The sequence below is a fragment of the Pipistrellus kuhlii genome, unplaced genomic scaffold (genome assembly GCF_014108245.1).
Source record: "Pipistrellus kuhlii isolate mPipKuh1 unplaced genomic scaffold, mPipKuh1.p scaffold_m20_p_6, whole genome shotgun sequence".
NCBI lineage: Eukaryota > Metazoa > Chordata > Mammalia > Chiroptera > Vespertilionidae > Pipistrellus > Pipistrellus kuhlii.
Window position 1 is genome coordinate 52,356,213 of NW_023425562.1, and position 27,853 is coordinate 52,384,065.

At 46.6% G+C, this 27,853-nt stretch overlaps 2 protein-coding genes across 9 annotated transcripts in view; one reads left to right on the plus strand and one right to left on the minus strand.

Moving 5' to 3' along the window:
* The first annotated feature begins 3,873 nt into the window (after positions 1–3,873).
* GSS (glutathione synthetase) lies at positions 3,874–21,563 on the plus strand. Of its 5 annotated transcripts, none has more exons than XM_036417489.2 (13): positions 3,874–3,995; positions 5,521–5,655; positions 9,374–9,519; positions 11,556–11,631; positions 11,920–12,059; positions 12,724–12,840; positions 13,551–13,631; positions 13,733–13,810; positions 15,596–15,662; positions 17,906–18,100; positions 18,541–18,622; positions 19,865–20,054; positions 21,030–21,563. In XM_036417489.2, exons 2-13 carry the CDS (start codon positions 5,527–5,529, stop codon positions 21,151–21,153), a joined length of 1,425 nt encoding a protein of 474 aa, XP_036273382.1. In that variant the 5' UTR covers positions 3,874–3,995; positions 5,521–5,526; the 3' UTR covers positions 21,154–21,563. The 5 variants fall into 5 exon arrangements, with proteins under 5 accessions (XP_036273382.1, XP_045430677.1, XP_045430675.1 ...); XM_045574721.1 differs by having other exon boundaries at positions 3,882–3,999; XM_045574719.1 differs by lacking the exon at positions 3,874–3,995 and adding an exon at positions 4,103–4,217.
* The window catches only part of ACSS2 (acyl-CoA synthetase short chain family member 2), a 64,425-nt gene continuing 45,966 nt past the window's right edge, over positions 9,395–27,853 (minus strand). For 2 of the 4 annotated variants that reach the window (XM_036417480.2, XM_036417481.2), the window contains 10 exons: positions 27,263–27,433; positions 26,840–26,973; positions 26,503–26,635; positions 26,364–26,420; positions 26,094–26,174; positions 25,231–25,339; positions 24,107–24,175; positions 23,598–23,774; positions 22,963–23,037; positions 22,016–22,819 (listed from right to left, as the gene is read on the minus strand). In XM_036417480.2, the coding sequence (XP_036273373.1) occupies positions 22,692–22,819; positions 22,963–23,037; positions 23,598–23,774; positions 24,107–24,175; positions 25,231–25,339; positions 26,094–26,174; positions 26,364–26,420; positions 26,503–26,635; positions 26,840–26,973; positions 27,263–27,433 (1,134 nt within the window). In that variant the 3' untranslated portion in view covers positions 22,016–22,691. Of the gene's footprint in view, positions 9,406–22,015; positions 22,820–22,962; positions 23,038–23,597; positions 23,775–24,024; positions 24,176–25,230; positions 25,340–26,093; positions 26,175–26,363; positions 26,421–26,502; positions 26,636–26,839; positions 26,974–27,262; positions 27,434–27,853 lie in introns of those variants that run through there. The other 2 variants (XM_036417482.2, XM_036417483.2) reach the window with 2 other exon arrangements.

Sequence of the window (27,853 nt, forward strand, 5' to 3'; positions counted from 1 at the left end):
GGCCCTGGAGTCAGTCCAGGTGCCATCAATCATTGCAAGCTGGCCTAAGGCGAAGCCCAACTGAGTCTCTGTTTCTTCTCAGTAACACGGGGACAGTACCTTCTCCCTCCCAGGATTACTCTGGGGGTGTAAATGAGATAACACATATAAAGTATCTGGGACAGGCCTGGCACACAGTAAATCCTCAACACATGGGAACGGCCTCACTTTGATTCCACAGGCATTCCGGAGCAGCACCGCAGGCCTGCGCTAAGGGCTGGAAGACAGAGGAATTCCACTCTGCATGGCCAAGCAGTGGACCTCAGCCAAAGGGGGAAACAGCCTCATAAACAACATACCAAGCGGTGTGATGTCATTGCTAAAGAGAGACAGCAGCCACGTGCACCTTGCAGACCGCGTACAAAGCAGACCCTGGGGTGGCAGAGATGCCCCACTCAAGAGGTCCAGGCTTGAAAAGAAGCAAAGTCTTGAGACTAGAGAGACCTCGGGCAAGTTCTCTAATTCTGGGTCCCTTGACTTGGAATCCCTGAGTGGGCCTGGGACATACGGTCAGCAAACCGCAGCTCGCGAGCCCCTTGAGTGTGGCTCTTCCACAAAATTCTACATGTGAGCACGCATATACAGTGCGATTGAAACTTTGTGGCCCATGCGCAGAAGTCAGTTTTTGGCTTGGGCAAGTCTATTTTGAAGAAGGGGCGTTAGAACACTCAAGGGGCCAAAGAGCCGTGTGTGGCTCCTGAGCCACGGTTTGCTGACCACTCGCCTAGGAGGTCTGTGAATACCTCTTCTTGGTGCGCAAAAAGTTTGTCTAATGGAGATTCTTAAAAATGTCTATGGCCACAAAACTAATAAACCACTGAGTTGACCTAACTTAGCATACCTTCTTATCCACCCTATGGAGATACAGTATAATAAGTCCTCACTTAATGTCGTTGATAAGATTGTGCTACTCTAAGCAGAACAATGGATAACAAAACCAATTTTATCATAGGCTAATTGGTATAAACAGGAGTTAAGTTCCTACAATTCTAAAGAAACAATGTTGAACAAAATGAAGTTGAGGACCTTCTGTACCTATCTTGAAAGACTGTGATATTAAATGAGGTAGTTTATGAGAAGCACCTGAAGCATCCTCAGCTTTCATGCAATGTTGGTTTCCTTCCCTTTCTCCCTCCCCAGCTGATTTCCATCATTCAGGAAGTACTGAGCATCTACTCTGTGGCAGGCACCATTACAGGTGTTGGGTGTACTAGTCAAGTGGTGTACAAGACAGGTATTGTCCCCAATTTCATGGAGCTCACATTTTAATGCAGGGAAAGACCAGATACATAAAATTAATAATTTCAGACACTAATAGGGGCTATTAAGAAAAAACATAGGATAATGTGCTACAGACAGATGGGATGAAGAGGAAACATCTGAATAACAAGTAGAAGCCAGTCATAGCAAGATTTGGGAGCAAAGCATCTGGGCAGATGGAGCAGGAAGGGCAAAATCTCGCTGGGTAGACCCTTGGCCAAGAGCCCCTCACTCCCAGTTCTACCACAAACTGGGTGCCGGTGGGTGAATAAGTCACATAACTTCTGAGGCTAAGTGGCCACATATATAAAATGGGAATAAAAGCACCATACAATGTGAGGAGACTCAACCAAAAGGCTTTTAAGGTCTGGCATCCTCCCCAAATCTCACCAATAGACACCTAATATATCATTTGGCACCCATCTTGGAGGAGGGGGACCTGCATAGAAAATCCTGGGTCATGATTTTTATTTTTATGCTGAACTAGAAATAGCTTTCTTTGTTCCTGGTTAACACAGCAGGCTTGTCCTGCCACCTGGGGCCTAGTATAGTAACTGCTGCTTCATACTCTTCCTCAGGTGTGAAAGGAGATCAAGGAAAGACCCCGTGGAAACACTGCTGAAACAGCCAGACTGCTATCCCTTCCCTCCCCCAGCACGATGGCAGGGCTCAGTCTGTAGACAGAGAATGTAAATACTTTAAGAAGTCAAATAACTTCTTAAATAAAGCATCCTGGCCCCTTGGTGGGACCACTGATTTATAATCAGTCATAGTACTCTCTCCTCGTATCTCTAATCTGTCCCCTTCTCTCCATCCCTCAGCCACTGCTTCGTCATCTCACAGCTTCGTGGGAGCTCGCTCTCTCTGGCCTTAGCTAAGACTTCCAAACCATTTGCCACACTGTAACCAACATCAAACACATAAAAGACCACATTTCTCCCTTGCTTAAAAGTCTTAAGACTGCTCCCCACTGCTCAATGGATAAATACCAAACTCCTTAACCTGGCATCCAAGGCTCCCCCTCCAAGGCTGAGTTCCTTCTTACTAAGGTGACCAGTCGTCCCGCTTTTGGCGGGACAGTCCCAATTTTTAAAAATCGGGACTTGAAAAATTTTTTTAAAATGCCACGGGGACGCAGGACAAATTGTTAAAAATCGGGAATGTCCCGCCAAAAGTGGGACATCTGCCGAAACCGGTTTGGCTCAGTGGATAGAGCATCGGCCTGCAGACTGAGAGGTCCAGGGTTCGATTCCAGTCAAGGGTATGTACCTTGGTTACAGTCACATCCCTGGTGGGGGGTGTGCAGGAGGCAGCTGATCAATGTTTCTCTCTCATCGATGTTTCTAGCTCTCTCTCTCCCTTCTTCTCTGTAAAAAATCAATTAAAAATATATATATATATTTGAAAAAAAAAAAAAAGCGGGACGTCTGGTCACCTTACTTCTAACAGCCTGTTCCAACTCCCAGACCCTTCTCAGTATCCACATCACACTCCCAATTGTCTCTAAATCAGACTTAGCCACTTAGAATGACTTGCCTTTGCTGTTTCTGCTCATGCTGCTTGGCACACTGTCCCCATGCCTGCCTCTCACTGCCATCCCTACTTTCTGAACTGCCTACCCATTTGTACCCATCCAATACCCTTATCGCCTTCCCTGACTCCCCCAAAAAGCACAGTTTACAAGTCTACCTTCCTAATCAGATGTGAAAGCAGAGGCTGTGTCTTATTCATGGCTAATTCCCCAGAGCCTGGACTGAAATTCGGTTTTAACTAAAATTCCTCTCAGGTGCTTCGCATTGAGAAGAATCCTATCACAAACCAGAAAGAAGGAAAGCCATCGAGGAGTGAGGTGGGGGTAGGTAAGAAGAATCTGCATTAAAACAAACAAAAAAGCCAAAACCGGTTTGGCTCAGTGGATAGAGTCAGCCTGAGGTCTGAAAGGTTCCGGATTCGATTCCAGTAGGGAGTGTGCAAGAGGCAGCTCATTGATGTTTCTCTCTCATGATGTTTCTAGCTCGCTCTCTATCTCTCTCCCTTCCTCTCTGTAAAATATCAATAAAATATATTAAAAACAAAAACAAAAAAAAACTGCTCCAGACCCTGACGGCAGTGAGACTGGGCATTTTGAGAAACACCGGTCACCATCACCAGCTCCTAACTTTAACATCACTGGGAAGGTGTGAAAGCGCCGTCCTCTCGCCTCTCTCGGACTTTTCCTGCGGCTGTCCCGGGACTAGAGAAACCAGGTGGGCCTTTCTGGGACTGAGTGGGAAACCGCCCTCTGGGCCTCCGTCACCACACCGTGCCCGCCAGCTGCGAGTCCCTAGGTAGCTACGGCGGCCCCATTCTGGGTGGGTGTCCCCGTTGTACATTGGACGTCACCAGCTCGGACGCCCTACGAGCGGTGCAAACCCGCAGCGCGACTCCTCCTTCCTTCCCAGAGTCCGGTCCGCCTGGATCAGGCCGGCGCACCCCTATGACCAAGGATGCCTCACACGGCCGGCCCTTCCCGGGCGCCGTCCGTCTCTCAAGCACCGCCTCCTCCCCGCCTCGCTCCTCGGCCCGGCCTCGCTCCTCAGGCCCCGCCTCAGGGGCGGTCCGCGCAGGCGCTCTGGAGCCCACGGAGGCCCCGCCCCCAGGACCGCGGGTAACGGCGCGAGAGACCTGAGTACGCTGCGCGGCGGGATCACACACAAGTAGGTTGGGGACGAGGCAACGGCGGCCGGCGAGGGTCAGGTTTCCTCCGGAGGCATGACGCAAGGGAGGGCACCGGCCCACGTTTGGAACCCTGGAGGCCAGTGATCTTGCAGATCCAAGTCATTGCCTGGAACCAGGAAACGTATCCAGTGAGGGGGTTGGGCTCAGATTTCCCAGGTCTCTTGACTTCAGATGCGGGCGCGGTCGGGAACATGGTGCGGGTGAGACTAGAGCCCGCGTGGTCTTTTTTTCTTAAAGTGGGAGCGAGTAGGACCAAACTTTGTCCAGCCTGAGAGCGATCAAGCCTATAAAGGGAGGCTTGCCTGGGCCGGAGACCGTGTGGTTGCCCCGGGCTCCGCACAGGCACTGGCCCCGCCCTCGGGATGAAGTCCAACCGGGTTTCCTGTGGGCGTTTTGAGGCTTCGGGTCATTCATTCATTTTACATTCCTTGACTACCATGGTAGGCGCTGGAGGTGATCTAGACGGACACGGTGCAGGGAGATGTAATGGCTGTAGAAACCCTGGGTGGAGGAGAACAGGAGTGGCTTCTAAAACGAAGTCATGGACCTGGTTGGGAGTGGTGGGAAGTGTTCCAAACTACCCCACGTGCCCGGACCTGGAAGGAGAAGAGCTGATGTATTCTGGTCATTGAAGATCTCTCACCCTGATCCCTGGGTCTTGGGTTTAATGCTAGGCTCCTGACAGTGGAGATGGAGGGAAATCAAGGAATTCCAAGGACTGTATCTTTAGACAGACTGCACAGGATTTGGGGAGAATATGGTATACCAGAAGTATACACAAGGTGTGGGTGCCTGGGCAGGTTAATCAGAGGAGATTTGTGTGGAGACAACAAATTCTACTCTGGTTCTGTGAAGACTCCAAGTAAGCAGTTGGATATTCTGGTTTGAAGGTCAGCAAAGCACTCCCATGTAATTTATTTGAGATCTAGGTTTTAGGGGTTAGGAGGAAAATTATTATCTTTTGCAGTGGTCCCATCCCAGGAAAACTTGTTTAAAAAATACAGTTTCAGTCCCTCCCTTCCCCCAGACTTCTTGAATCAGAATTCCTGAATGGGGTTTAGGAATCTGTATTACCTCTCAAACCCTACCCCCACCCCCAAACTATTCATCCAGTTTTAGAGACCATTGGTCTCCCCCACCCTCCTTTGTTTCACACAGGCAGAGAGTCTGCAGCTTGGGATTGGAAGGAACTTGCTCCAATAACATAAGGCAATAGTGCCTCTTTCTACAACGAAAAGCATTGAGCCGAGAGTCCAGAGACATGGGTTCAAGTCCATGTCTACCAGTTCATTACCTTGAGGAAAGTAGTTTCACCCTTCAGAACCTCTGCTTCCTTACTATGAGAATAATAATCATTCTAGGAATCAAAAGAGAGCGTGGCAGTGGAATTGCTTGTCAAGCTTTCTGTTTTGTGCTCATGAAGCTGCCCTGTATCATACCACCCGTTTCAGTGGTTGCTGGCCCCTGGCTATCTGTCACCAAGCCCCTCTTCTTCTGTTGCAGGTTGGAATGGCCAGTAGCTGGGGGAGTTTCTTGCAGGGTGAGCAGCAGCTGGAGGAGCTGGCCCGGCAGGCGGTGGACCGGGCCTTGGCTGAGGGAGTGTTGCTGAGGACCACAAAGGAGCAGTCCAGCTCAGATGTAAGCCCTGGCTCCTCCACATGGCACTGATTATACGTCCTGTTCTGTGGCCTTCTGCCCATCATCTGGCCCCTGTCAGGCCCGAGGCAACTCCTTTGGGTCAGAGATCACATTTTTGCTTTTTTTTTCTTTAAGAACTAACATTGACCTTTAGAATTATGTAAAGTGAAAAGCACCATGCCAGAATAATCAAATTTAAGTCTGGGATTTGAAGTGTGACTTAGGCAAGTTACTTAACTCTCTCAGCTGCAAGTTCTTCAAATATTAAAAAAAGGATAATAATGGGGCCTACCTCATCAAATTGGTAAGAGAGAAGATAATTCATGGGAAGCACTTTGCCCAGTTAGCTATTATTTTTTAGGACCCCCTAATCACACTTCCTTCTCTGTAGTTGGTTTGTAGCACATCCTTCCAGGTCTTTCTCTGTGCACTTATACACATGTATATGTTTATAAAGAAATATATAGGGTTGTGTTTTTTTAAGACAGTTTTTTTTTTTATTGTTGATGCTATTGCAGATGTCCTCCATTTCCCACCCCTGCCCCCTTTGCCCACCTCCACCCAGGCCCCGCCCCCCCCCCGTATAATTTGTTTTTTTAAGACTTTTTATTGATCTTTAGAGGGAAAGAAAGAGAAACATCTATGTGAGAAGGAAACATCAATCAGCTGCCTCTTGCATGCTCTCTACCCGGGATCGAGCCCTGGCCAGGAATCAAACTGTCACCCTCTCAGTGCATGAGCCACATGGGCCAAACCTGTATAATGTTGGTTTGGTTTGTTTTTTTTGTGGTTTTTTTTTTTTACAAATAAGATGGATTATACACATTGCTCTGTTTTTGTTTTTCATTTAGCAATCTGTTTTGGAACTCTTTCCAACTTCCTCCATTAGGATCAGCTTCATTCTAATGTACAGTATTAGGTGTGGATGAATCACAGTTTAACTTTTTTCTACTGGTGACTATTTAGGTGATCTCCAATGTTTTATGACTACAAATAGCAGTACTGGGACCATCCCCATAGATGCCTGTTTGGGCACCTGTATGAGTGTTTCTCTATGGTTGATATATAAGAGTAGAATTGCTGAGTCCAAATCACATCTTTTTAAAAAATCTCATCCTTAAAAAATAAAAAACCTTTTCATTTTGTGTCCAGGTAAGATATTTTCATGCTTCAAAATATAAAGGAGTTCTGGCTGGTGTGGCTCAGTTGTGTTGGGAGTTGCTGGTTCAATTCCTGGTCAGGGCACATTGGGCTTAATCCCCCGTAGTGGGTGTGCAAGGAGGTAGCTAATTGATGGTTCTCCTTCATCAATATTTTTCTCTCTGCCTCTTCCTCTTTCTTTAAAATCAATTAAAAAAACTCCATATATTTTAAAAAATAAATTAAAAAAGCTTTTAAGACTATAAGAGTTTACAGTTTAACTCTTCCTTCCATATTCCCTAACTGCCCAATTCTCCTGCCCTAATGGTAACCTATGTTTTATAAACAAAACATTTATTCTTGTTTATTTTTTTCAGATAGCTTATTCATAAAGAGATAAATGTATATATTCCTTTTCCCAACTTTTTGTACAAAGCATACTAGACAAGCTCTTGTGTACTTTACTTTTTTACTTAACGGTATACTTATGACTATTCAGATTAGTAACTGAAGAGCTGCCATCATCATTTTTACCAAGACACTCTTGTCTGTCTGTGTCCGGAACCTAGATAGAGGGCTGGTGGGAGTTCAAACTCAATAAGTGTTTGCTGTTTGGGCACCTATCTGAGTGTTTCTCTATGGTTGATGTAGAAAAGACCCGAGCCAGTTAGAATGGCTGTCAGTAAAGGTAGGCTGATACTGTGGAGGTGTGCCTCTGGCTTTAAGAATATCATTGCTTGGTTTGTGAATCTGAGATTTTGTGAACTATTTGAATCCAGAATGTAGTACTTCTCTTCCAAGATTTTATTTCTTCTGTTAATCAACAAGTATTGTGTGAAAGTCCAACACTTGGTCTTTCTGGAAGTTAATGGAACCTAGAAAAGGCACAGTCCTCAATTTCCCAATCCAGAGAAAAAGATAGGAAGTATCTTTTTCACTTTGGAATCATTGATTCATTTAATCCTCACCACAACTGAGATGAGGAATCCAAGGCCCACCGAGGTTAAGTAACTTGCTCCAAGTCATTAAATGGTGGTGTAATTGACAGAGCCAGAATCAAACCCCAGAGTTTGCCTCCTGAGCCCATGCTCTGAACTTGCATGCTTTACTGCCTCTCCTAGGATACTGTAGAGGCCACCTGTAGGAGGGAGCAATTCATTAGTGGCACTTGAACTAGATCCTAAAAGACAAATGGAAGACGACACTTCCAGGGATCATTTCTATAGTTTGTTAAAAGACAAATATGGGAATGGAACAGCATAGCAGAGGCCCCAATGCAGGGAAAGGCAAAAAATAAATAAATAAAAAAGTTTCAGTGAATGCAGGGCACGTAAGTGGATAGAATGGGAAAGAAGGCAGGCCAAAGTCAGCTAGCCAAGGGGCTTTGCATACTGAGTGGAAGAAGTCGGGACTTTGTAGATCAGAGTCACAAACCAGTTGTGTGCAGATTGAATAGTTGGCTCCTGTAGTGTTTAGGGAGTTAATTAATTTTTAAAAAGTACACTTGAACAGGGTACAAAGTCCAAAAGGATATTTAGTATAGAATGTTTTCTCTAGCTACTGTTTCACTGCCCAGGGGCAAGCATTATTTAGTGTGTGTGTGTGTGTGTGTGTGTGTTTTTACCAGAGTGTCTTTGAAAAGTTAGAGCCAACATTTTTTTAAATCATGAAGTTTTTTTAAAAATCTAGATACCCAGCTTGTCTTGAAAAATCAGATCAGCTGTTAACCCTGGCCCACTTTCCTACATAACAACAATTGATTAGAGTTCTGACAGCCCCTTTATTTTTTATCATGTTTTTTTTATTGATTTCAGAGAGGAAGAGAGAGATAGAAATATCAATGATGAGAGAGAATCATTGATCGGCTACTTCTTGCATGCCCCACACCTGAATCAAACCCAGGACCCCTCGGTCTGCAGGCCAATGCTCTATCTGCTGAGCCAAACCAGCTAGGGCCCGACAGCTCCGTCAGAGAGGGGACTTCTTACTTCTTCCCATCATTCTCTGTTGTTTCCCTCACTGTGAAGCAGAGTGTTTCCTGTATGTGCTATAGCTTTTCTAATAGTAGAAAAATATTACTCTATGTCTGGGGTTCTATCAAAAGAATAAAGACTGTGTCCTGGCTGGTGTGGCTCATTTGGTTGGGTGTGTCCCTGGCACCCAAAGATTGCTGGTTCAGTTTCTGGTCAGGGCATATGCCCGAGTTTCTGGCTTGATGTCTGGTGGGCGGCTTGCAGAAGGCAGCCAATTGATGTTCTACTCTCACATTGATGTTTCTCTCGCTTTCTCTCCCTCTGTCTTCCTCTATCTCTAAAAATCAATTTAAAAATTGGGAAAAAAATGTATGAAGATAGTGTTTCAGCTGTTAGCCTATGGACAACGAAGAATAGCTATATACCATTGATTTCAAATTCAAGTGGGCATGAGACCTGGGGACAGAGGCAGAGGGAAGTCTCAGCAGAAAAACTTTTGGGGAGTTTTTCAGGCCAAGTGGGATTTGTTGGGAGAGGCAGAATTCTACGTATCAATGTCAAGGAAATACCCTCATAGTCATCACACATGCACTCTCCTCCATCAGGTGGTGAGCTATGCCCCGTTCACGCTCTTCCCCTCACCAGTCCCCAGTGCTCTGCTGGAGCAGGCCTATGCTGTGCAGATGGACTTCAACCAGCTGGTGGATGCCGTCAGCCAGAACGCTGCCTTTCTGGAGAAAACTCTTTCTAGGTACTAGGTGGTGGGACACTGGGGGACCAGGGACTGCTAGAGGGGACTGGGAGACTGGAAAGCCATGAGGTGTTGCTGGCATCTGACTTGGTAACTTGGTAGAGTGGGATGCAAGCACCCCCCAGGAGAAACAGAATGTAGTAGCAGTCAGGAGATCTGGCTTCTAATCCTGGCTCTCCATTTATTTAAAAACATGGCCTCAAGCAAGTCCCTTTGTTTCTCCATCTGTAGAATGAGGAGGTTGGTCCTTTCAACCCTGACATTCTGTGATTCTCTGATCTGTGATCCCCTTCTTGGAAGAGACTGAAATTTAGAAAAAACAGAGGGCAAGTGAGGATATTGGGCTCAAAGTCAGATCTACTTCTCCTGAGTGACCCTCATTGCGTCCTGGCCTCTCTGGGTGGATGAGGCACAGACTGGGCAACAAAGCTACAGAACACCTGAAATGACTTACTCCATCCACCCCTTTCTGTCTCTTTCCTTTTGATTTATTTTCCTCCAGGACCTTGGGCAAGGGAAATTACTTTAGAATTACATTCTTTATTTTAGAATTAAGTATATATAAATGTGTGTGTGTGCGCATAGAGAGAGAAGACATATGTAGTGGCATGTCTGATTAAATTTTCAAAAATGTATACATTGGTGTGAGGGTGAATCTGACAAAGGATCATAGTGGTAAAAGAAGCTTGGAAACCATTGACTTGGAGCTAAAAACACAATGAATCATGAATGTGTAAACCCTACCACCTCTGATTCTGATTGTGGGAAATGTGACTGGTCTGATTTATGATCTTTACCCTAAAGATGCTATTATGTGGGAGACCTTCTCTGCAGCCTGTCTCTGAAGTCTCAGTTCCCTTCTCCTCTGAAATACACACAAACCCTAGCTTGTAAGAAAGAGGAGCCCCAGGAACATGTGAGCTAGCTGCTTAGGGTCTAAGTTTGAAGGGAAGCACCTCCTTGGAAGAAGGAAAATGTGTCTCAACTTTCCAGGAGGCTGAGGCCCAGCTGGGAAACCCTGTGAGAGAGCTGGCTGGGGAGCAGAGGAACCTCGGGGCGGGCCTGAGCTGCTAGGCTCAGCGGGTCGCTGTAACAAGGTGAGCCTGCGAATCAGGGTTGAGCAGGCATGCAGAGACCACCCTGAATCTTGAGGGACAACAGGTGTGGCGTTAGTTAGTTACCTGTGGATTGCGTCCCCCCTGACACTCCAGAAAACCATACTGGATGGGCTCCCACCATGTGTCACATGGCATGCTGGGCCATGATCATGAGCCAGCAGACACAGTCTCTATCCTTATGTGGTTTATAGGCAAATAGGAAAAACATCGCTAATCATCACACAGATAAAGTGGAAATTTGCAGCTGCAATCAGTGCTATACAGGAGAGGTCCACAGAACTATGAAAGCACCTAGGAGGGGGAGCTGACCGCGACAGGGAAGGAATCACAGCCCAGGAGGACAGGTCCAAGAGAAAAACAGGATACGTGGCTTGCATCAGAAAACTCCTATTGGGGCATGCGGCATAACTGCTGTCTTCCAGGCTCTGAGGACTGCATGGAAGAGGAATAGAAGACTTGTCTGGGAGGTCCCAAGGTGTAGGGGAAACTACAGAGAGTGAATGTGAAGTTAGCGTATAGTCATCAGAGCCACTTAAGTACAGAATGGTTATATCATATGCCATTTTCTGGTTCTTGGGACCAGATTCTGTGTTTAGTTCTATACATGTAATATCTTCTCTACGTTTCACCACAACTGTGACGTAAATATAATTGTTTTCCTCTTCATTTTACAGTTAAGCAAACAGTCACAGAGAGGTAAAATGATTCTCTAAGGTTGTGCACTAGTAAGTGATAGAGCTGGGATTTGAACCCAGGTCATCTGGCTCTGGAGCTGGGTTCTAAACCACTATATTCTGGTTGGTGTTCAGGTTTGGGCCAATACAACCCAGAGAGGATTCAAGAGTCAATGGACGGGGTGGAACTCCTTGACCTTTAAGATACAGTGTAAGCTAGAAAATGTTTTGTTTCCTCCTCCAGCACCATCAAAAGGGACACCTTTACTGCTCGTCTCTTTGATATCTACAAGCAAGTCCTGAAAGAGGGCATTGCCCAGGTATACATTCTCTACTCCACCCCAGGCTGGGACCTGACCCTCTTTATTTTAACCAAAGAAATTGTTCCAGGCCCTAAACTCATGGAAATCTGCCTCTCTTTGTCCCCACTGGATGTGTACATCACTGGCCAACCCTGGGATGACCAGAACAATGACTCCGCTGTGTTTGGGAGTGTTAGCCAGTGCCTCTAATCTCTGTGTAGTGCTGGTGGTACCTATCGGCTCCGTGGCTGGGCCCTCAGAGTCAGCCCCTGGGCAACTGTCCTCAGCCTTCAGTTTTCCCCACAGACTGTGTTCCTGGGCCTGAATCGCTCAGACTACATGTTCCAGCGCAACGCAGATGGCTCCCCAGCCCTGAAACAGATTGAAATCAACACCATCTCTGCCAGTTTTGGAGGCCTGGCCTCCCGGACCCCAGCTGTGCACCGGTGGGTCCCGTGGCAGCCCTGGGCACACCAGTAGGTGACAGCCTGATGAGCCTACAGTCACAGGCAAGGACAGGGATTTCCACTTCTCCAACTCTGACTATGCCTTCCTGGGCCCTGGGTCATGTGTCATCCCTCCCCACAGGCACAGTTTCCATTGTAATTAAGTCTTGGCATTTCAGGTAAAGAAGGGACCTCTCAGTTCATCTAGTCCTACCCTCTTATTGTACAAGTTAGTGTTTGAGGCAGGGAGAACAGGATCTTCCTGTTCGGAGGCCTGAAAGGAAGCCAGAACCCAAGGCAGAGACAGACACAGAGGTTTCCCACCTGAGGGCTGGCATCTAATTCTAGCCAGCAGTGATGCTCCAGGTTGCTGTACTTCCAGAGGGTCTACAGCAGGGATCCAGACAGTTCCTGGGGCTCAGGGAAAGGGGTTCCAGCTCATTGGGAACTCACAGGGTTTCAGGGCTTCTCTGTGCATATGCACCAGGAGCTAGGGTTAAGGTAGCCCGCATATTCTAGCCTAGGTGGATCCTACAGGAATGTGATGGTAAGGTGCTCTTTAATGCTCAGCTGATTCTCAAAGTGATGTTCCTTTAAGTGTATCTCAGGCAGAGGCGTCTTTCAAATCCATTCAATTACTAAACAGACATCTCTCCTCCAACAGACACGTTCTCAATGTCCTGAATAAGACCAAAGATGCGGCCAGGATCCTCTCCAATAATCCCAGCCAGGGGCTGGCCCTGGGGATCGCCAAAGCCTGGGAGCTCTACGGCTCAGACAGGTAAGGGGGAGGAAAAGTGGCAGAAGAATCCCGCTTTAGATTCAGCGTTCATGGGTACAGCAACCTCTTTGCCTGACGTCATTAGGGAATGAGTAAATTGTCCTAGGAATAGAAAAGCTTAACACTTGAAAAGCCAAAATAATTTTGGGCATTCTTCCCAAATAAAAGATGCTAACTATAATTTAATCTTTCCGTGTAGGCTCGAGGTCATCATTATGATTGTCAGTGAGGTGCTGCCGAGAGTTATAAAGGCTGTGAGGCTGTTTGCCTGCACTAATGGCCCAACACTTAGGCTCTAAGCTCTCCTTCTTTTCCTTCATAGTTTTTCTGTCTGTCTCAGCCCCAGCATTGTTCTGTATAAAACATTCTTTACTACTCTTACCTGTTTATTCTTCAGAAAGATTTTAGGATTACGTAACGTTTTAAGAAAAAGTTCTCTTGGGTTTTTAAATGTGAATTTTAATTTGCACAAAAATTGCACATCATTGTAATATTTCACCTGCCTATTAGAGAAGGGGCATAGACATCTTTACTTTTTCAAGTTTCCTATTTTCAGGAAATAATATGTTGTAGCCTCGGGTGTCTATGCGGGAGGTAGTCCTGAGTGGAGAGAACATCTGGTTCAGGGAAGCTGTGCTCTCCTTCCCGCTCCTGAAGGGGGTGGTGTGGAGGGAGGACAAGCAGATGGGCCACCTGTGCTCTCTCTCCAGAGCTCTGGTGCTACTGGTTGCTCAGGAGAAGGAAAGGAACGTTTTTGACCAGCGTGCCATAGAGAATGAGCTACTGGCCAGGTAAGGGAAGGCGGGGAAGACCTCCAAATACAGCCCCGAGATTGGGGTGAGCACTCAGACCAGAGCATCTACTCCCCATGACCCTTGCCCATCTCTCCCAGGAACATCCATGTCATCCGGCGAAGATTTGAAGATGTCGCTGAAAAGGGATCTTTGGACCAAGACCGAAAGCTGTTTTTGTAAGTGTTCAGGGTGCATTCCCCAAGGATCCAGTAGAGAACTGGTTATGGAAACTCGTCCTTTCACCCGCTTCTCCCAAATGATCCTCTCTTCTGGGAGAACTGATAGCTTACTTCCTTCCTTCTAAATTTCAGGGGTGAACTCTGAAATATCCCATCGTTCCAGGAAATTTTGGAGAAGGCTAGCCAAATTCTGCTTCTAAAGGGGTACATTAGAGCTGCTGACATTCTAGATAAGGGCCTTCTTAAAATAACCTTGGTTTTCATATACCCTTAGGCTCCCAATTTTTTTCTTTATTTTTTTTAAATTAATTTCAGAGAGGAAGGGAGAAGGAGAAAGAGAAATATCAATTATGAAAGAAAATCATTGAGTGGCTGCCTCCTGCACGCCCCCTATGGGGAGTGAGCCTGCACCTGGCATGTGCAACTTACCAGAATCCAGCTTGGGACCCTTTAAATCTGCAGGCCGACGCTCTATCCACCTAGCAAAACTGGCTAGGGCATCCCAAAATTTTCTTGTCCCTCTTGGTGGCTAGTTAAGTCAGGCCTCCGCAGTTGGGCTGGACAATCAGGGAGGAAGATGAGAAGCTGTCTTATTCTGTGATTGGTCTGGGACCTGCTCATAGCACAGGAAGACCTCAAGGGGCTGGGTCTGTACTCTAAGCCACCGCCCGATGACTTTAGTAGCACATTTTTGTTCAGTAATGCTTATAGCACACATATTTAGATCTGGGACTTTGTAATTCTTAAAATTTAAGAACCTTCATGGAATTTCACAATACCATTTACTACTTTCAAAATGTACTTTTGTCATAACAAGATGAAGTCATTAATTTACTTTCCAGATAAATCAGAAATTAACAAAAATTTTATTGATTGATTGATTTTTATTTAAAAAAATATAATTTATTGATTTTTTACAGAGAGGAAGGGAGAGGGAGAGAGAGTTAGAAACATCGATGAGAGAGAAACATCAGTCGGCTGCCTCCTGCACACCCCTACTGGGGATGTGCCTGCAACTAAGATTCATGCCCTTGATTGGTATTGAACCTGGGACCCTTGAGTCCACAGGCCGACGCTCTATCCACTGAGGCAAACTGGTTAGGGCTATTGATTGATTTTTAGACAGAGGGGAAGAGAGAATAAATAGTAATTCCACTTATTTATGCATTCATTGGTTGACTGTTGTATGTGTCCTAACTGGGGATCAAACCAGCAACCTTGGTATATTACAAAGCTGCTCCAAACAGCTGAGCTACCCGGCCAGGGCATAACCAGAAAATACTAATAAACCAAAGAAAGGTTCAAAAGACAGTCTGTGTCTTAACTAGATCCATAATATTGCATCTCTCTACCATCACTCCCACTATTTAAAAAAAAATCTCATCCTGTTTTCAACTTCTTTACACAGTAAATACAAGTGCATTACTGCTGTTCAGTAATTTTAAGCCCAATTTCTAAAAATTTACCTAATTTGATTCTAGTTTCCTTCTGGCCTTCCTAGAATGATTCGAGATGTGGAATATTCTAATGCATTATTTTCTGGACACCTTCACGTTTGTGTGTGCTTGTTTGGTTTTAACCCCTCCGTGTTTTTAGTTTTTAGAAGCAATGGAGGTGTGGGTATTTACTCTCACCGGTTCCAATGAACCCCTGTCTAGGCTGCCCCTGTGGGCTTTCAAAGTAGCCAAACTCATTTTGATGTGCCCTGAAATAGATCAAACTACTGTACTGAAAACTTCAGTTACAATTTAACCCAACAGCTTTCTCCACCCTGTGTTCTAGGGATGGCCAGGAAATTGCTGTGGTTTACTTCCGGGATGGCTACATGCCGAGTCAGTACAATCAACAGGTTGGTATTTTCTGTTCAACTATTCTTCGCCTCTGGGACCTACGGTCGCTCCTCAGAGACCCAACTCAGGTGTCACCACAAACCGGGTTTTCACTGAGCGCTGGACTCAGTACTTCCTCAGGGAACTTGCTGCTGGAATCTCCAATCCTATAAGCTTTTTGCTATCTCTCACTCTCTATAAACACTGAATTCTAGAATCTGAGTGCTCAGGAATCCACAGAGCTTTAGCCATTCACACTGTTTCTGGGGATATGCTGGTAGTGTTTAACAATCATCTTTCTGAAGGGAAAGTCCCAATTTGTAGCATTTGCTGATTTGTATTGTGTAAATTTTCCCCATCATGGCCAATTTCAAGCTACCCAATTTAACATCTCTAAACACAGGAAGACATGGGTAAGTCAGCTCTTACAAGCTGATGCAAACCAGTTTTACCACACCACTGACCATTTCCTTCCTGCCAACTCTTCCCACTCTTTTATCTGCCTCAGATAGTTTTTATCACCTCCCCATTCATGTTAATGATAGTTAATAAGGTTAATAATATCACCTTATCTTGTTATCCCTACCATGTAGTTTCAAAATTACTTTCCACATCCATTATTTCAGTGAATCCTCACATCCACCTGTGAGGTATATAAGTATTCCCATTATACAAAAGGAGAAACCAAGGTTTGGGGAGATGCAAGGCTTGCCAAAGGTCCCTCTGGGGATTCCCAGGCTTTGTGACTCTCAGTCCAGTGGCATTCCCAGTATATCATTCCCCCGCCCCTAATCTTCAGCACAGAAAAGCTTGAGCATGGGACTAGAGTGGGCATGACCGTCTGCTGTTTCCCTGCCTCTCACACCCTAAACTTCTGGCACACTGGACTTTTCGTCCTGTGATTTCCCACCTATAGGCCTTTGCTCATATTATTCTGTTAATCTGAGTACAGCAGGTCCTTGAATAATGTTGTCTCATTATAATGTTAATGAGAGGGGACAGAAATGATCCGGGCTGGGGCCACTATCTCTGGAGTTTGCATGTTCTCCCCATGCCTGCATGCTACTCCGGTTTCCTCCCACATCCCAAAGATGTGCACATTATGTGAACTGGCATGTCTAAATTGTCCCAGTCTAAGTGTGTGTGTGGGGGGGGCGGGGGGGAGGAAATTGTATCATGTTCAGGCGTGGTTCCTGCCTGGCACCCAGAGCTGCTGGAATAGGCTTCTCTACCCGCAACCCTGGGTTGGACTAAGTGGTTAGAAAGTCATTATTTTGTTTTTATTAATCTTTCTTAAATGTATGTATAGTTCACTTTTATTTTGGTTTTTAATAATAGAAGAGTTTGGGTCTTTATTTAGAATTTTGGTGATGTTTTTGTGACCAGAAATATGCCATAGGAACTTAACTCTTTTTTATATCAATTAGCTTGTGGTAAAATTGTTTTGCTTAGTTGCAGTTTCTAAGAATCTATCAACAGTGTTGAGGACTTACTGTACTTCTTCTCTATTAAGTCTCACCTGTCTAATTCTACCTGTCACTCAGATTTCATCTTATTAAACAACAATAACAAATACGTATTGAGAACCTACAAAGTGCCAGGCAGGAAACTGTGTTAAACACTGAGGATACGGCAGGAAACAGAGACAAAAAGGGATCAGTCATCATGGAGCTCACAATCTGGTCAGGCAGATGGACACCAGAAAGTAAACAAAAACAGAAAAAAATGTTTTTCTTCTAATTGGGGGATATTCTTTTAATTAAACAAGAGGGTGAAAAAGTAGAGAATTATGGGGAAATACACATTAAATAGGGCGATTTGCGAAGATGACTTTAAGGCCAGGTTTAAGAATAAGAAGGATTCAATCATCCTTTGGAAAAGAATTCCAGGGAGAGAGTCCTGGCTGGTGTTGCTCAATGCGCACCAAAGGGTCTCGGGTTTGACTCCTGGTCAAGGGCACGTACCTTGGTTGCTGGTTTGATCCCCGGGCCCAGTCAGGCATGTGCAAGAGGCAGCCAATTGAAGTGATCAATATGTCTCTCTCACATTAATGTTTTCCGTTTTCATCATAGTCATGTATCATTGAGCTAGACTGGGAGCTTCCTGAGGGCAAGAATTCTGCAGATTGGGAGGGGACACACCTGCCTCACAAGGATGTTGCAGTGACCCTGGGGATAATGAATGAGAATAGAAAGTACCATACCTGGCACTTGATGGACAGCTGATGTGAAATAAGGTATAATTCCTCTTGTTTTCTCTGCAGAACTGGGAAGCACGCCTGCTGATGGAGAGGTCATGTGCGGTCAAGTGCCCAGATATTGCCACCCAGCTGGCTGGGACTAAGAAGGTGCAGCAGGAGCTGAGCAGAGTGGGCGTGCTGGAGATGTTGCTCCCTGACCAGCCTGAGGCTGTGGCCCGCCTCCGTGCCACCTTTGCTGGCCAGTACTCACTAGATCTGGTGTGTAAACAGCCCATTTCTCCCACCGCTGGCCTCTTAGGTGGCAGGGACCCATAGCCCAATGTGTCAGGGAGGATAGAGCTGACACTGGACTAGGCTTGGGTCAGTGATGCTCTGTTGTAGGGAGGGGAGCAAGAATCCACTGTAAACTCTCAGCAAAGGTGGAGATGGGGATGGCAACCAGAGGAAAGGCGGAGGCAGACAGCAAGGGTGAGGGAATACCTATACCCAGTTTCCAGGTCTTCTGCTGCAGACCCTGAATTATTGCCAGAGAACTTATTCTCCTGTACTTGCTGCTGCAGGAGTCTTCTTAAGGGGTCACATGCATCCAGTCTAAAGAGGCTTACCGCTCTCCCTGATGCTCTGCCTAACCAGCAGGACCTCACCTCCTGCCCCTTTGGCCTAAGACTGCCAGTGACTGCTTTCTTACCTCCTACCAGGGTGAAGAAGGGGACCAGGCCCTTGCTGAGGCCCTTGCTGCTCCTAGCCGGTTTGTGTTAAAGCCCCAGAGAGAAGGTGGAGGTATGTGGGTCCCCCTTTGCTGGGCTGCTCAGGGGAAAGGGGCTAGCAGACTGTCACCAGTGCTGCCCAGCACTTGCTGTGAACACAGGCTTTCACCGTGGACAGTGTGCCAGGAGACACTGTGACAAGTGCTGTGAGCACAGGGGAATCTGATTCACCAGCATTGAGGGTTTGGACAGTTTAGTCTGAGGTGCCTGTGGGTGGATTGTGGGAAGTGGGACGGGGACATAGCAGGACTTTAGATGTTTTCCTGCCTAGTGTGAACTTCTTGAAGGCAGGGATCATTTCTGCCTTACAGAACGAGAGGAAATGGTTTTTTATCTTAATTTTAGGAGATAGGTAGGAGTTTACCAGGTGGAAAATGGGGAAGAGGATACCATACAGAAGGAGCAACTTTAAGCAAAAGCACTGGTCCACCAGTGTTTGGAGAGTAATAAGTTATGGTGAGGCTGGAGTACAGCATGGGAAATAAAAGGAGGCAGTGTTTTGAGCTGGTAAAGATGGTTCGGGACATAATTATAAAGGACATTGACTATATTCAGGAAATTGGATTTTATTCTAAGGGTAGTGGGACATCATAAGAGTTTTAAGATCAGAGAGGAGGCTGGCATAGGTGTCCAGAAGAGCAATGTAGAGGTTTGGGCTAGCACTGTGACATTGTGGGGTGCAGACTGAAGAGACATGTCTTAATGGAGAGGAAGGAGTTAAATATGACTCAGGAATATCTTTTGCCTGATGGGGAGTAGGAAGGTCCAAGATGGGCAGGTTTCGGCAGAAGTAATGTATTCTGTTTAGACATGTTGAGTTTGTTTTCGGGACCCAGTGGATATTCATGTGATGTCTAGAGCAGGGATCTTGAGTTAACAAGTTGTAGAATATAGATGGAGTTTTGGAAGAAATCTCCCTTTTTAAAAAAAAAGTGTGTACATGGAGGAGAGAATAATTCCTTGGAAATCCCAACATTTAATGGGGGCAGGAGCCAGTCAGATAGGCTGAAAAGTAAAAGCCATAGACAGGTAGGAGGAGAACCAGGGCAGGATGGTGTGGGGAGGGTGTGTTCATTGTATGAGTCAAGACTCTTGTTAAGGTGCCCTTTCCTTCTTGGGAGCCAGGCCTGTTCTGGCTTCAGTGAGCTAGTGTCAGGAACTGAGGCTGCCAACTGCCCAGATGGCCCCAGAAGTGGGGAAATGGGGTGGAAAAGGTGGACACAGGGTCCATGGTGACTGGCCAGTGGAATTGCAGGTAACAACCTTTATGGGGAGGAGATGGTGCAGGCCCTGAGGCAGCTGAAAGACAGCGAGGAGAGAGCCTCCTACATTCTCATGGAGAAGATTGAGCCTGAGCCTTTTGGAAATTGCCTACTACGGCCTGGATGCCCTGTCCGAGTGGTCCCGTGTATCTCAGAGCTGGGCATCTTCGGAGTCTATGTCAGGTGAGCCAGTCCGGAGGGGCTTTCTTGCCAGAGGCCCAAACAAGAAAACCGGGAGGGAAGCACTGGACAGGTCACAGCTGTACCCATCCTTAGCTACATTTCCTTATTTAATAAATAAAACCAAGGGACCTGCCCACCTAACAGGGCTCTAACAGGGCTATCAAATGAAGCCCAGATAAGAAGTATTTTGTAACTATAAAGGAAATTTCAAGTAGTAGCCATATGGATGAGAAAATAACCCTGGACTAGGAGGAGACCAAGGAAGAAGAGTTTAGGTCCAGTCCCAGTCTTCTGGGGTCGGGAAAGGTGGGATGGGCCAGCTAGAGGATTCTCAGTGGCTTTGAAAATCTGAGCTGCCTCTGGATTTGTATTTGAGCACTAAAGAATCAAGAATAGAGAAAGACTTGGTATTTATAAGAAACAGATCCTGGTCCCTCATACTGCTTCCTACAAAATACTCCAAGGTCAGGGCAAGGTAGGAATACCAGATCCTGCCATGCTCCTACCAGAGCCTGCCCTCTCTATAATCATCCCCTCTAACACTTACAGCATCTCTGCCTGCCACTCCCAACCCCTCCCCACCACCTCACACCTTCCCCATCACCATAGCCATCTTGAGAGGGAGGTAGGGAAGGGGATTTATAATTATAGAACATGCAATGTGAGACTAGCATCATGTTATGTGCTTTTCCTGCTTTATTTAATCCTCATGACTGTCTTTCAAAGTGAGAGGTATTATCCCCACTTAGAATTGAAAAAATTGATATTAAGAAAGGCTCAGTGATTTGCTCAAAGACACAGAGCTAGTATTTTCCAAGCTAGGATGCAAACCCAAATCTGTTTCTAAAAATCCTAGCACTTTCTTGGGTGTAGTCAGTGACCCATGTACTGCTCAGCTGGAACCAAGGAAGGTCATGTGTTTGAAGACTGAGTTTAGGTGACAGAGTTGTGTGGCTCCTGTTCCCATTTCTATAGGCAGGGAAAGACACTTGTGATGAACAAGCACGTGGGACACCTGCTTCGAACCAAAGCCAACGAACATGCAGATGGTGGTGTGGTAGCAGGAGTGGCAGTTCTGGACAACCCATTCCCTGTGTGAAGGCACAACCGGGCCAGCCCAGACTTCGCTCAAGAGACCTTCTATCCCTCATACTTGTCATCCCTCTCCTAATCCTCTTGAGAGGTGCTTTTCTCCTCCTATCTTTGGAGGGCTAGTCTCTTCTAGAGAAGGGTGAATTCTGAGTTTGTCCCATTTGAAGACCAGAAAAGCTGTGTTTCCCTTAGGTGAGATCTAGAAGCCCCTAAATCCTGGGGGTATGGGTACAACTGAAAGGAAGCTGATCAGAGGTAAGAGTCCAATACCCTGCACCTTCCTGTCAGCCCCTCAGCCTTTTTAGCAGGTCCCAGTGTCTGACTTGGGATAGAACTTAGGGGTAGGAGGCGGGGGATGGAAGGGCATAGCCTTTCCCTACCTCTGCCTTAAATAAAACTACATTTCTGATTCTGTGACTCATTAGTTTGTGCAATTAGGGGAAGTAGGAGCTTTAATCTGGGTCAACTCATTTAAGGTGGATTAGAGCAGGGGAAGTGACTTGGCTCTAATCAGTCACCCTAGCTCCAGACCCTTTGAATAGGGCCCTGAAGTTCCAGTCTTTAGTCACTCACTAGTGCTCCCAAGGGGTCATAGGGAGAGGAGAGGGGCCCTAGCAGGAGCTGGAGGGAAGGCAGCTATGATGGGACATCACAGTTATGAACTGGCTTCATTTGTTTTCCCGTTTAGCTCAGTAATTTGTCAAAGGGCCTATGAGTGTAGACCTGCCTAGTTTGCCCAAACCAAAAGTTTTAGAAGGATATTGGGGTATTCCTGGGAAAAGCTACTCCTCTTAACATTCTCATGCAGATAAGAGCAGCTAGCAAGTATACAGACTATAAGATAGCTAAGAAAACAAGTCACCACCTTCTTGAGGTCACAGACTTTATTCCAACAACCACAGGGCTTGAGCAGAACCAAGGCAAGAAAAGAGTTTCATTTGAGAGTGACTGTCATGGGCACAACTGTGTTCAGATGAGGGTGGGAACAGAGGACAAGGAAGACAAGTTCCTCTGGCCCTAGGAACAAAACACATTTACTCTTGCAAACCATCTGGAAACAGCCTGCTTGCACAGCCCCTGGAGCAAATGGGCAGGCAAGCACGGCCTTCTGGCACAAAGACCAAGAGCAGAAGAAGCAAAGTGTTTTTAAAAGTAATAATTATTCTAGGTCTCATAACCGGGTGTTTATAAGGGTAAGTGCATGCCCAAGGTAAGAACTGGTGCTTCCTGAGAGTTGACAGGATTATAGAGCTGCCTACCTGCTTCTTCAGTCTAGGCCTCACTTGCACTCATTTTGGTTTGGGGACATGACCTCCATGTCCCTATTCTGGGCTCCAAGAGCACTTTGCAAGCACTGCAGCCTGATACTGACCTGGGTCCTGTCTTGTTTTCCTGGCAATACAGAAAGTTGCCTCCACCCAGGGGTAAAGCTGGTCCTCTGTGTGGGTCAGCCCTGGCCCTTAGCACTCCTGGATGGGGACAGGGATTGTGGGCAAAATTTTGGAAAGCCAAGCAGGGGGAGTCCATGATAAAAGGCAGTCTTGTTCACTGGACGGTCAAGCAGCGGTGGCTGAAGAGCTGGCTGATGACTGATGGGTCAGCCACAGTAGATGTGTCTCCCAGGTCATGGTCATTCTGAGCGATCTTCCGAAGCACCCGCCTCATGATTTTCCCTGGGGGACCACAGGCTTCAGGTTATTTGGTGACTATAATGACCCATTCCAACACTGCCACAGGCTTCCATCCACACATTCCACCACTATTGGGCCTCAATCAGCCTCAATCTCAATCCAATCCCTCCAGCCTCTGAACATACCTGAGCGGGTTTTAGGCAAGCTGGGTGCATTCTGGATGTAATCCGGTGTGGCAATAGGACCAATCTTTTCTCTAACTGTAACAACAAATCATTAGGCATTTCTTCAGTACCATTAGCCAGGCTTCCCAAAACCAAAGTAAAGATAGCTTTGTTCCCCACTTAGTTCCTCGTCAAGCCCTGCGCACAGTCATTCTCATGCTCGCTGCCTGCCTGTCTCTTTTTAGCACACTGTCTCTACTATCTCATTTATCTTAATCCACCGCCAGGCTCTAGAATCAGCTTGCTAGAGTTGAAATCCCACTTTTCTAGCAGTGTGGCCCTGGGCAAGTGATCTAACTTCTCTGAGCCTCCATTTCTTCATCTTTATTCGGAGGGTAACAATTGGATCAATTTTGGGGGTGATTATATGCATTTAAAGCACTTAGCACAGTGATGGTACAGAGAAAAAATTCTGTAAATGCTGGCCATTATCTTAGTGGAGAGATTAGTGAAGACTGAATGGAAAGAGGGCAGTCAGCCCCCTGGAGCCTGTTTGTGGTTTGGGGAGCAGCTTACTCCAGCCTTCTTCAACAACCTACTGTGATAACCGGGACATCAGGACAAACCCACAGTGTCTGCCCAGGAAGGCTCCTTACTCTGCTTCTTGAGCTCCTCGGTGAGAGTGGAGCTGAAGGTATAGCCATCACACAGGGTGACAAAGCAGTAGAGGCATTCGCCCTTCACAGGGTGAGGGTGGCTGACCACGGCTGCTTCTGCAATAGCCTTATGTTCCACAAGTGCTGACTCCACCTCTGCCGTGCTCAGCAGGTGTCCTTGTCAAGAGAAAGGAAATGCATGAGAGAGATCCCGGCCACTGCCTCTACCGCTGTTCCATCTATGCTAATGGGACAGACCTGGTCTGGTCAGATGGGAAAAGCCCTTCATTCTTTCCTCACATGGCATGCTTCAGTTGCCCTATTACTCCAGTTTCCTCCTCTAGGCACATTCCAGTGTTTCACTCTTCCTCCAAAACCTGGGCCCAGAACTGAATGCTTCACCCCAAACACAATTTGGCCAAAGGACATCCTGGTTCTCAAAAGGCTTTAGCTGGGACTTGCTGAGAGATCAGGGCTAATGAGAAAGGAAAGTGGTCCCTGGCCCTCACCAGATACATTCAGCATGTCATCAATCCTGCCAGTGATCCAATAATAGCCATCCTGGTCTCGCCGACAACCTGGGAAGAGAAGAAATGCACAATGTATTGTAATAAATACCCACAGGAGGGTATATGATCCACATTACCGACCCACCACACCCGCTGCACTAGCTTCATAGAAGTCTTCCTGCTTCAGTCTCCTGTGGCAGCCAGGCTCCACAGTGATCACCCTGATCTCCACCTCCTGGCATTCATACCCCTGTGCAGTCCTTTCTCACTGCACTGGGGTTGGTCTGTGTGGTCAATATAATTCGGCAGAAGTGATGAGATGTCATTTCTGCAATTAGATTATAGAAGACACTGTGGCTTCTATCTTGGTTGTGTTCTCTCAGATTATTTGCTCTGGGGGAAGCCAGCTGCCATGTCATGAGTGGCTTATAGAGAGGCCAGTGGCAAGGAGCTGAGGGTTCACACCAACAGCCACACAGGTGAGCTTGGAAGTGGGTCCTCCAGACCTTCAGAACAACAGCTTGACTGTAACCCATGAGACTGAACAAGAACCGCCAGCTAAGCCACTCTGTGTTGCTGATCCTCTGAAATTTTAAGAGATAATATAGTATTTGTTTAGGTTTTATTTGTTTTTTTTTCTCACCTGGGGGTATTCTCTCCACCAATTCTTCAGAAAGGGGGACGGGAGACAAAAACATTTATGTGAAAACTGGGAATGGAACCTTCAACCCAGGCACATGCCCTTGACTGAGAATCAAACCCAAGACCTTTGGTGTGCAGGCCAACACTTATCCATTGAAATAAACCAGTCAGGGCTATTTGTTGTCTTAAGCTGCCAAGTTTGGGGTAATTTGCTCCACAACAAGAGATAACTAGTATACCCGTCCAAAGTTTATTCTCCAATTGTCTAAATCCTTCCTCATACATCAAATCTCAGATGGCACCATGCTGAGACCATCCTGCAGTACTCTTACAGGCTCTGTAGCTCTGCCTCAATATTAGACACTGACACATAGGACACATTTCTCTCCCTCTGTTTCTTCACCCTTTGCCAATTCTTCTTGAAAATGAAAGGGAAAAGTACATGTCTTGATAGGAAGAGGTAGGGAAAAGCCAAGGCTCACCATCTCCTGTCACGTAGTACCCAGGGAACTTCTTAAAGTAGGTGGTTTCAAAGCGTTCATGATTCCCATAGACGGTGCGCATGATCCCTGGCCAGGGCTGCTTGAACACCTGGGGAGAGAGGAAGGCACAGCGATCACATCTGTTACACTGTCTCACTGAAAAACAATCAAAACTTTGCCAAATCTAAGGAGAAATGGCCTGAATGCCATTCCAGACATGTAGTACAAAGTACAGGCTTTAGAGATATAGATAATTCAGGCTTGGAATCCCAACTATGCCACCTACTAGCTGTGTGACCTTGGGTAAGTAATTTTACCTATCTGAGCTTCAGGATCCTCATCTGTAAATCAGAGAAAATAATCTAAAGATTAAGTTGATATCAGGTAGTATATGCTTAGCACAATGTTCCATTTATAATAAGCACTTAATAAATTTGATGTCCTTTTGGGTAATCCCTCAGGAAAAACAGGTTCAGCTTGACGCTAATGAAAACAGCTGTATAAAAATGTGGGACCCACATATGAGTAAATAGTTGCCCCAATCAATAACATCCTGTGGCAGCAGATGGATGAGATGATGGCTAAAAGGCAAAAAGCTGGGATTCGAGTGCTGCCCAAAAGGGCACCATTAGGATCTGAACAGAGCCCTTAGAGTCTCATGGGCCAAAAGGCAGAGAGGCAGGCAAAGCATCCAGAATGACTCCCTGCAGGGTCTCTACAAGGATAAACCTTCAAGTATGGAACTTTAATTACAGCAGCTGCCAGGAGAGATTAGGTTCTAAATCTGAAGCAAAGTAAAATACCCCTTGGTGGACCCTTTCCCCCCACTCCTCCTCAGAGACCACAAAGGGCCAGGGCCTCACCAGATAGCCTTCTGCTTCACCTTCCAACTCTTCCCCAGACTCATTCAGGATTGCAGGAGCTACGCCAAAAAATGGGAAGGACTGGAAGCAAACAGGAGACAGCACCCAAGGAAAGAAATGAAGCAACTGTGACTCAACTCTACCTCCTGGGGAGAGGCAGAGTCCCAAATTCATCACACATCTCAGTCCAATCCTCCACCCTCTACCTAGGCCAAATGCCCCAAAATTCTACCCCTGTCTAGCCCAGGACAGCAAAGGAGCCTCACTCACAGCAGAACCAGGCTTCATGGGTGTTGCACCAGGGAGGGGGGTCAGCATATGGCCACCCTGTAGAAGTCAAGAGATCAGGGGTTTGAGTAAGTCTTCCCATATTATCCCTGGGCCCCAACCTTCTGGACCCTTTACTCACTGTCTCTGTCTGCCAGAAGGTGTCCACAATAGGGCAGCGTTGGGCGCCTACTACCTGGTAGTACCACAACCAGGCCTCAGGGTTAATGGGTTCTCCTACTGTGCCTAATACCTGTAAGGATGCCCGGCTATGCCTTGGGCAGGGAAGTGGGGAGAGAGTTAGGCTCTAAGTACCACTGGGAATCAGGAAGACATGCCCATGTTCTTCTGTCCTCCCCCCACCCAACCCCCATTCCAGATCAGAGAGCTGGAACAGTGGCAAGGAAAAGACTATGTACAAAGGCCAGTACCCAACTCTGAGGGACAGCCATGGGGCAGCAGCTGGGGAGGGGTCTCACTTGGTGACAGGCTTGTCTCCAAACTTCATGAGCAGGCGGATAGCTGTAGGTGCTGTGTAAAACTTGGTCACCTTGTACTTGTCCACAATACTCCACATGCGGCTCACGTCCGGGTACGTGGGGATCCCCTCAAACTAACCCCAGTGAAGACTGGTCATTCCTGGTCCTTCCCAATAGTCCCCCACCCAAGTACCATACCTCAGACTCAGTAGTTTGCCCTTTCTGACAAACATGTACCTTCACTCTTTTATCAGATAAGCCAAGAGAACTTCCCACTTATGATTCATAATCCCCACAGAACTGAGTAAGAGCTCTGTAAGTCCTCTTCCTCTAGACCAAGTATCCATTGGAGGCAGTTACCCAGGATCATCTTGTCCACCCCCAAGTAGGCCAAGTAGCCATGGGTCCCAGCTCCCCTCTCACCAAAACACTGGTGGCACCGTTGGCCATTGGTCCGTAGGTGACATAGGAATGGCCAGTGATCCAGCCAATGTCTGCTGTGCACCAGAACACATCCTCTGCATGGAAGTCAAACACGTACTTGAAGGTTGTGGCCACATAGAGCATGTAGCCTCCAACTGTGTGTACCACACCCTGAGGGGAGAATAGGGCCTCAGGACGGGGCGTGGGTTCACCCCCACTGATCACCAAATATAGGCTGGGCAGAGCTAGAGGAATATCCTCCTCAAAGATTTTGGCTCTGCCAGCACCCCTTTCACAACATCCATCTCTTCCATCCTCTTTTCTCCATGTTCCCATATCACACCTCACCTACATGTACAGTCAGTCCATCATTCACACCCACACCCTAAGATGGTATTTCTGAACTACCCACATCACTCAGACACATGAACACTTTGGGTACACAATAGTGTCTCTGTTATGCATTTGTACACACACACTCAATTTACCCATTGACAAAATCTAAGTGGGGAGGGTGGGGAAGAAACAATATTATTTTCTCAATCAATATCCCATCCCTAGGAAAGAGAGGCCAAAACTGTGTTTCTAAAG

Excerpts from the sequence above, each read along its gene's own strand:
- GSS (XM_045574719.1), top strand. Across the intron at positions 13,632-13,732 it reads GAGAATGAGCTACTGGCCAG|GAACATCCATGTCATCCGGC; the intron begins GTAAGGGAAGGC and ends CATCTCTCCCAG. Across the intron at positions 13,811-15,595 it reads CAAGACCGAAAGCTGTTTTT|GGATGGCCAGGAAATTGCTG; the intron begins GTAAGTGTTCAG and ends CCTGTGTTCTAG.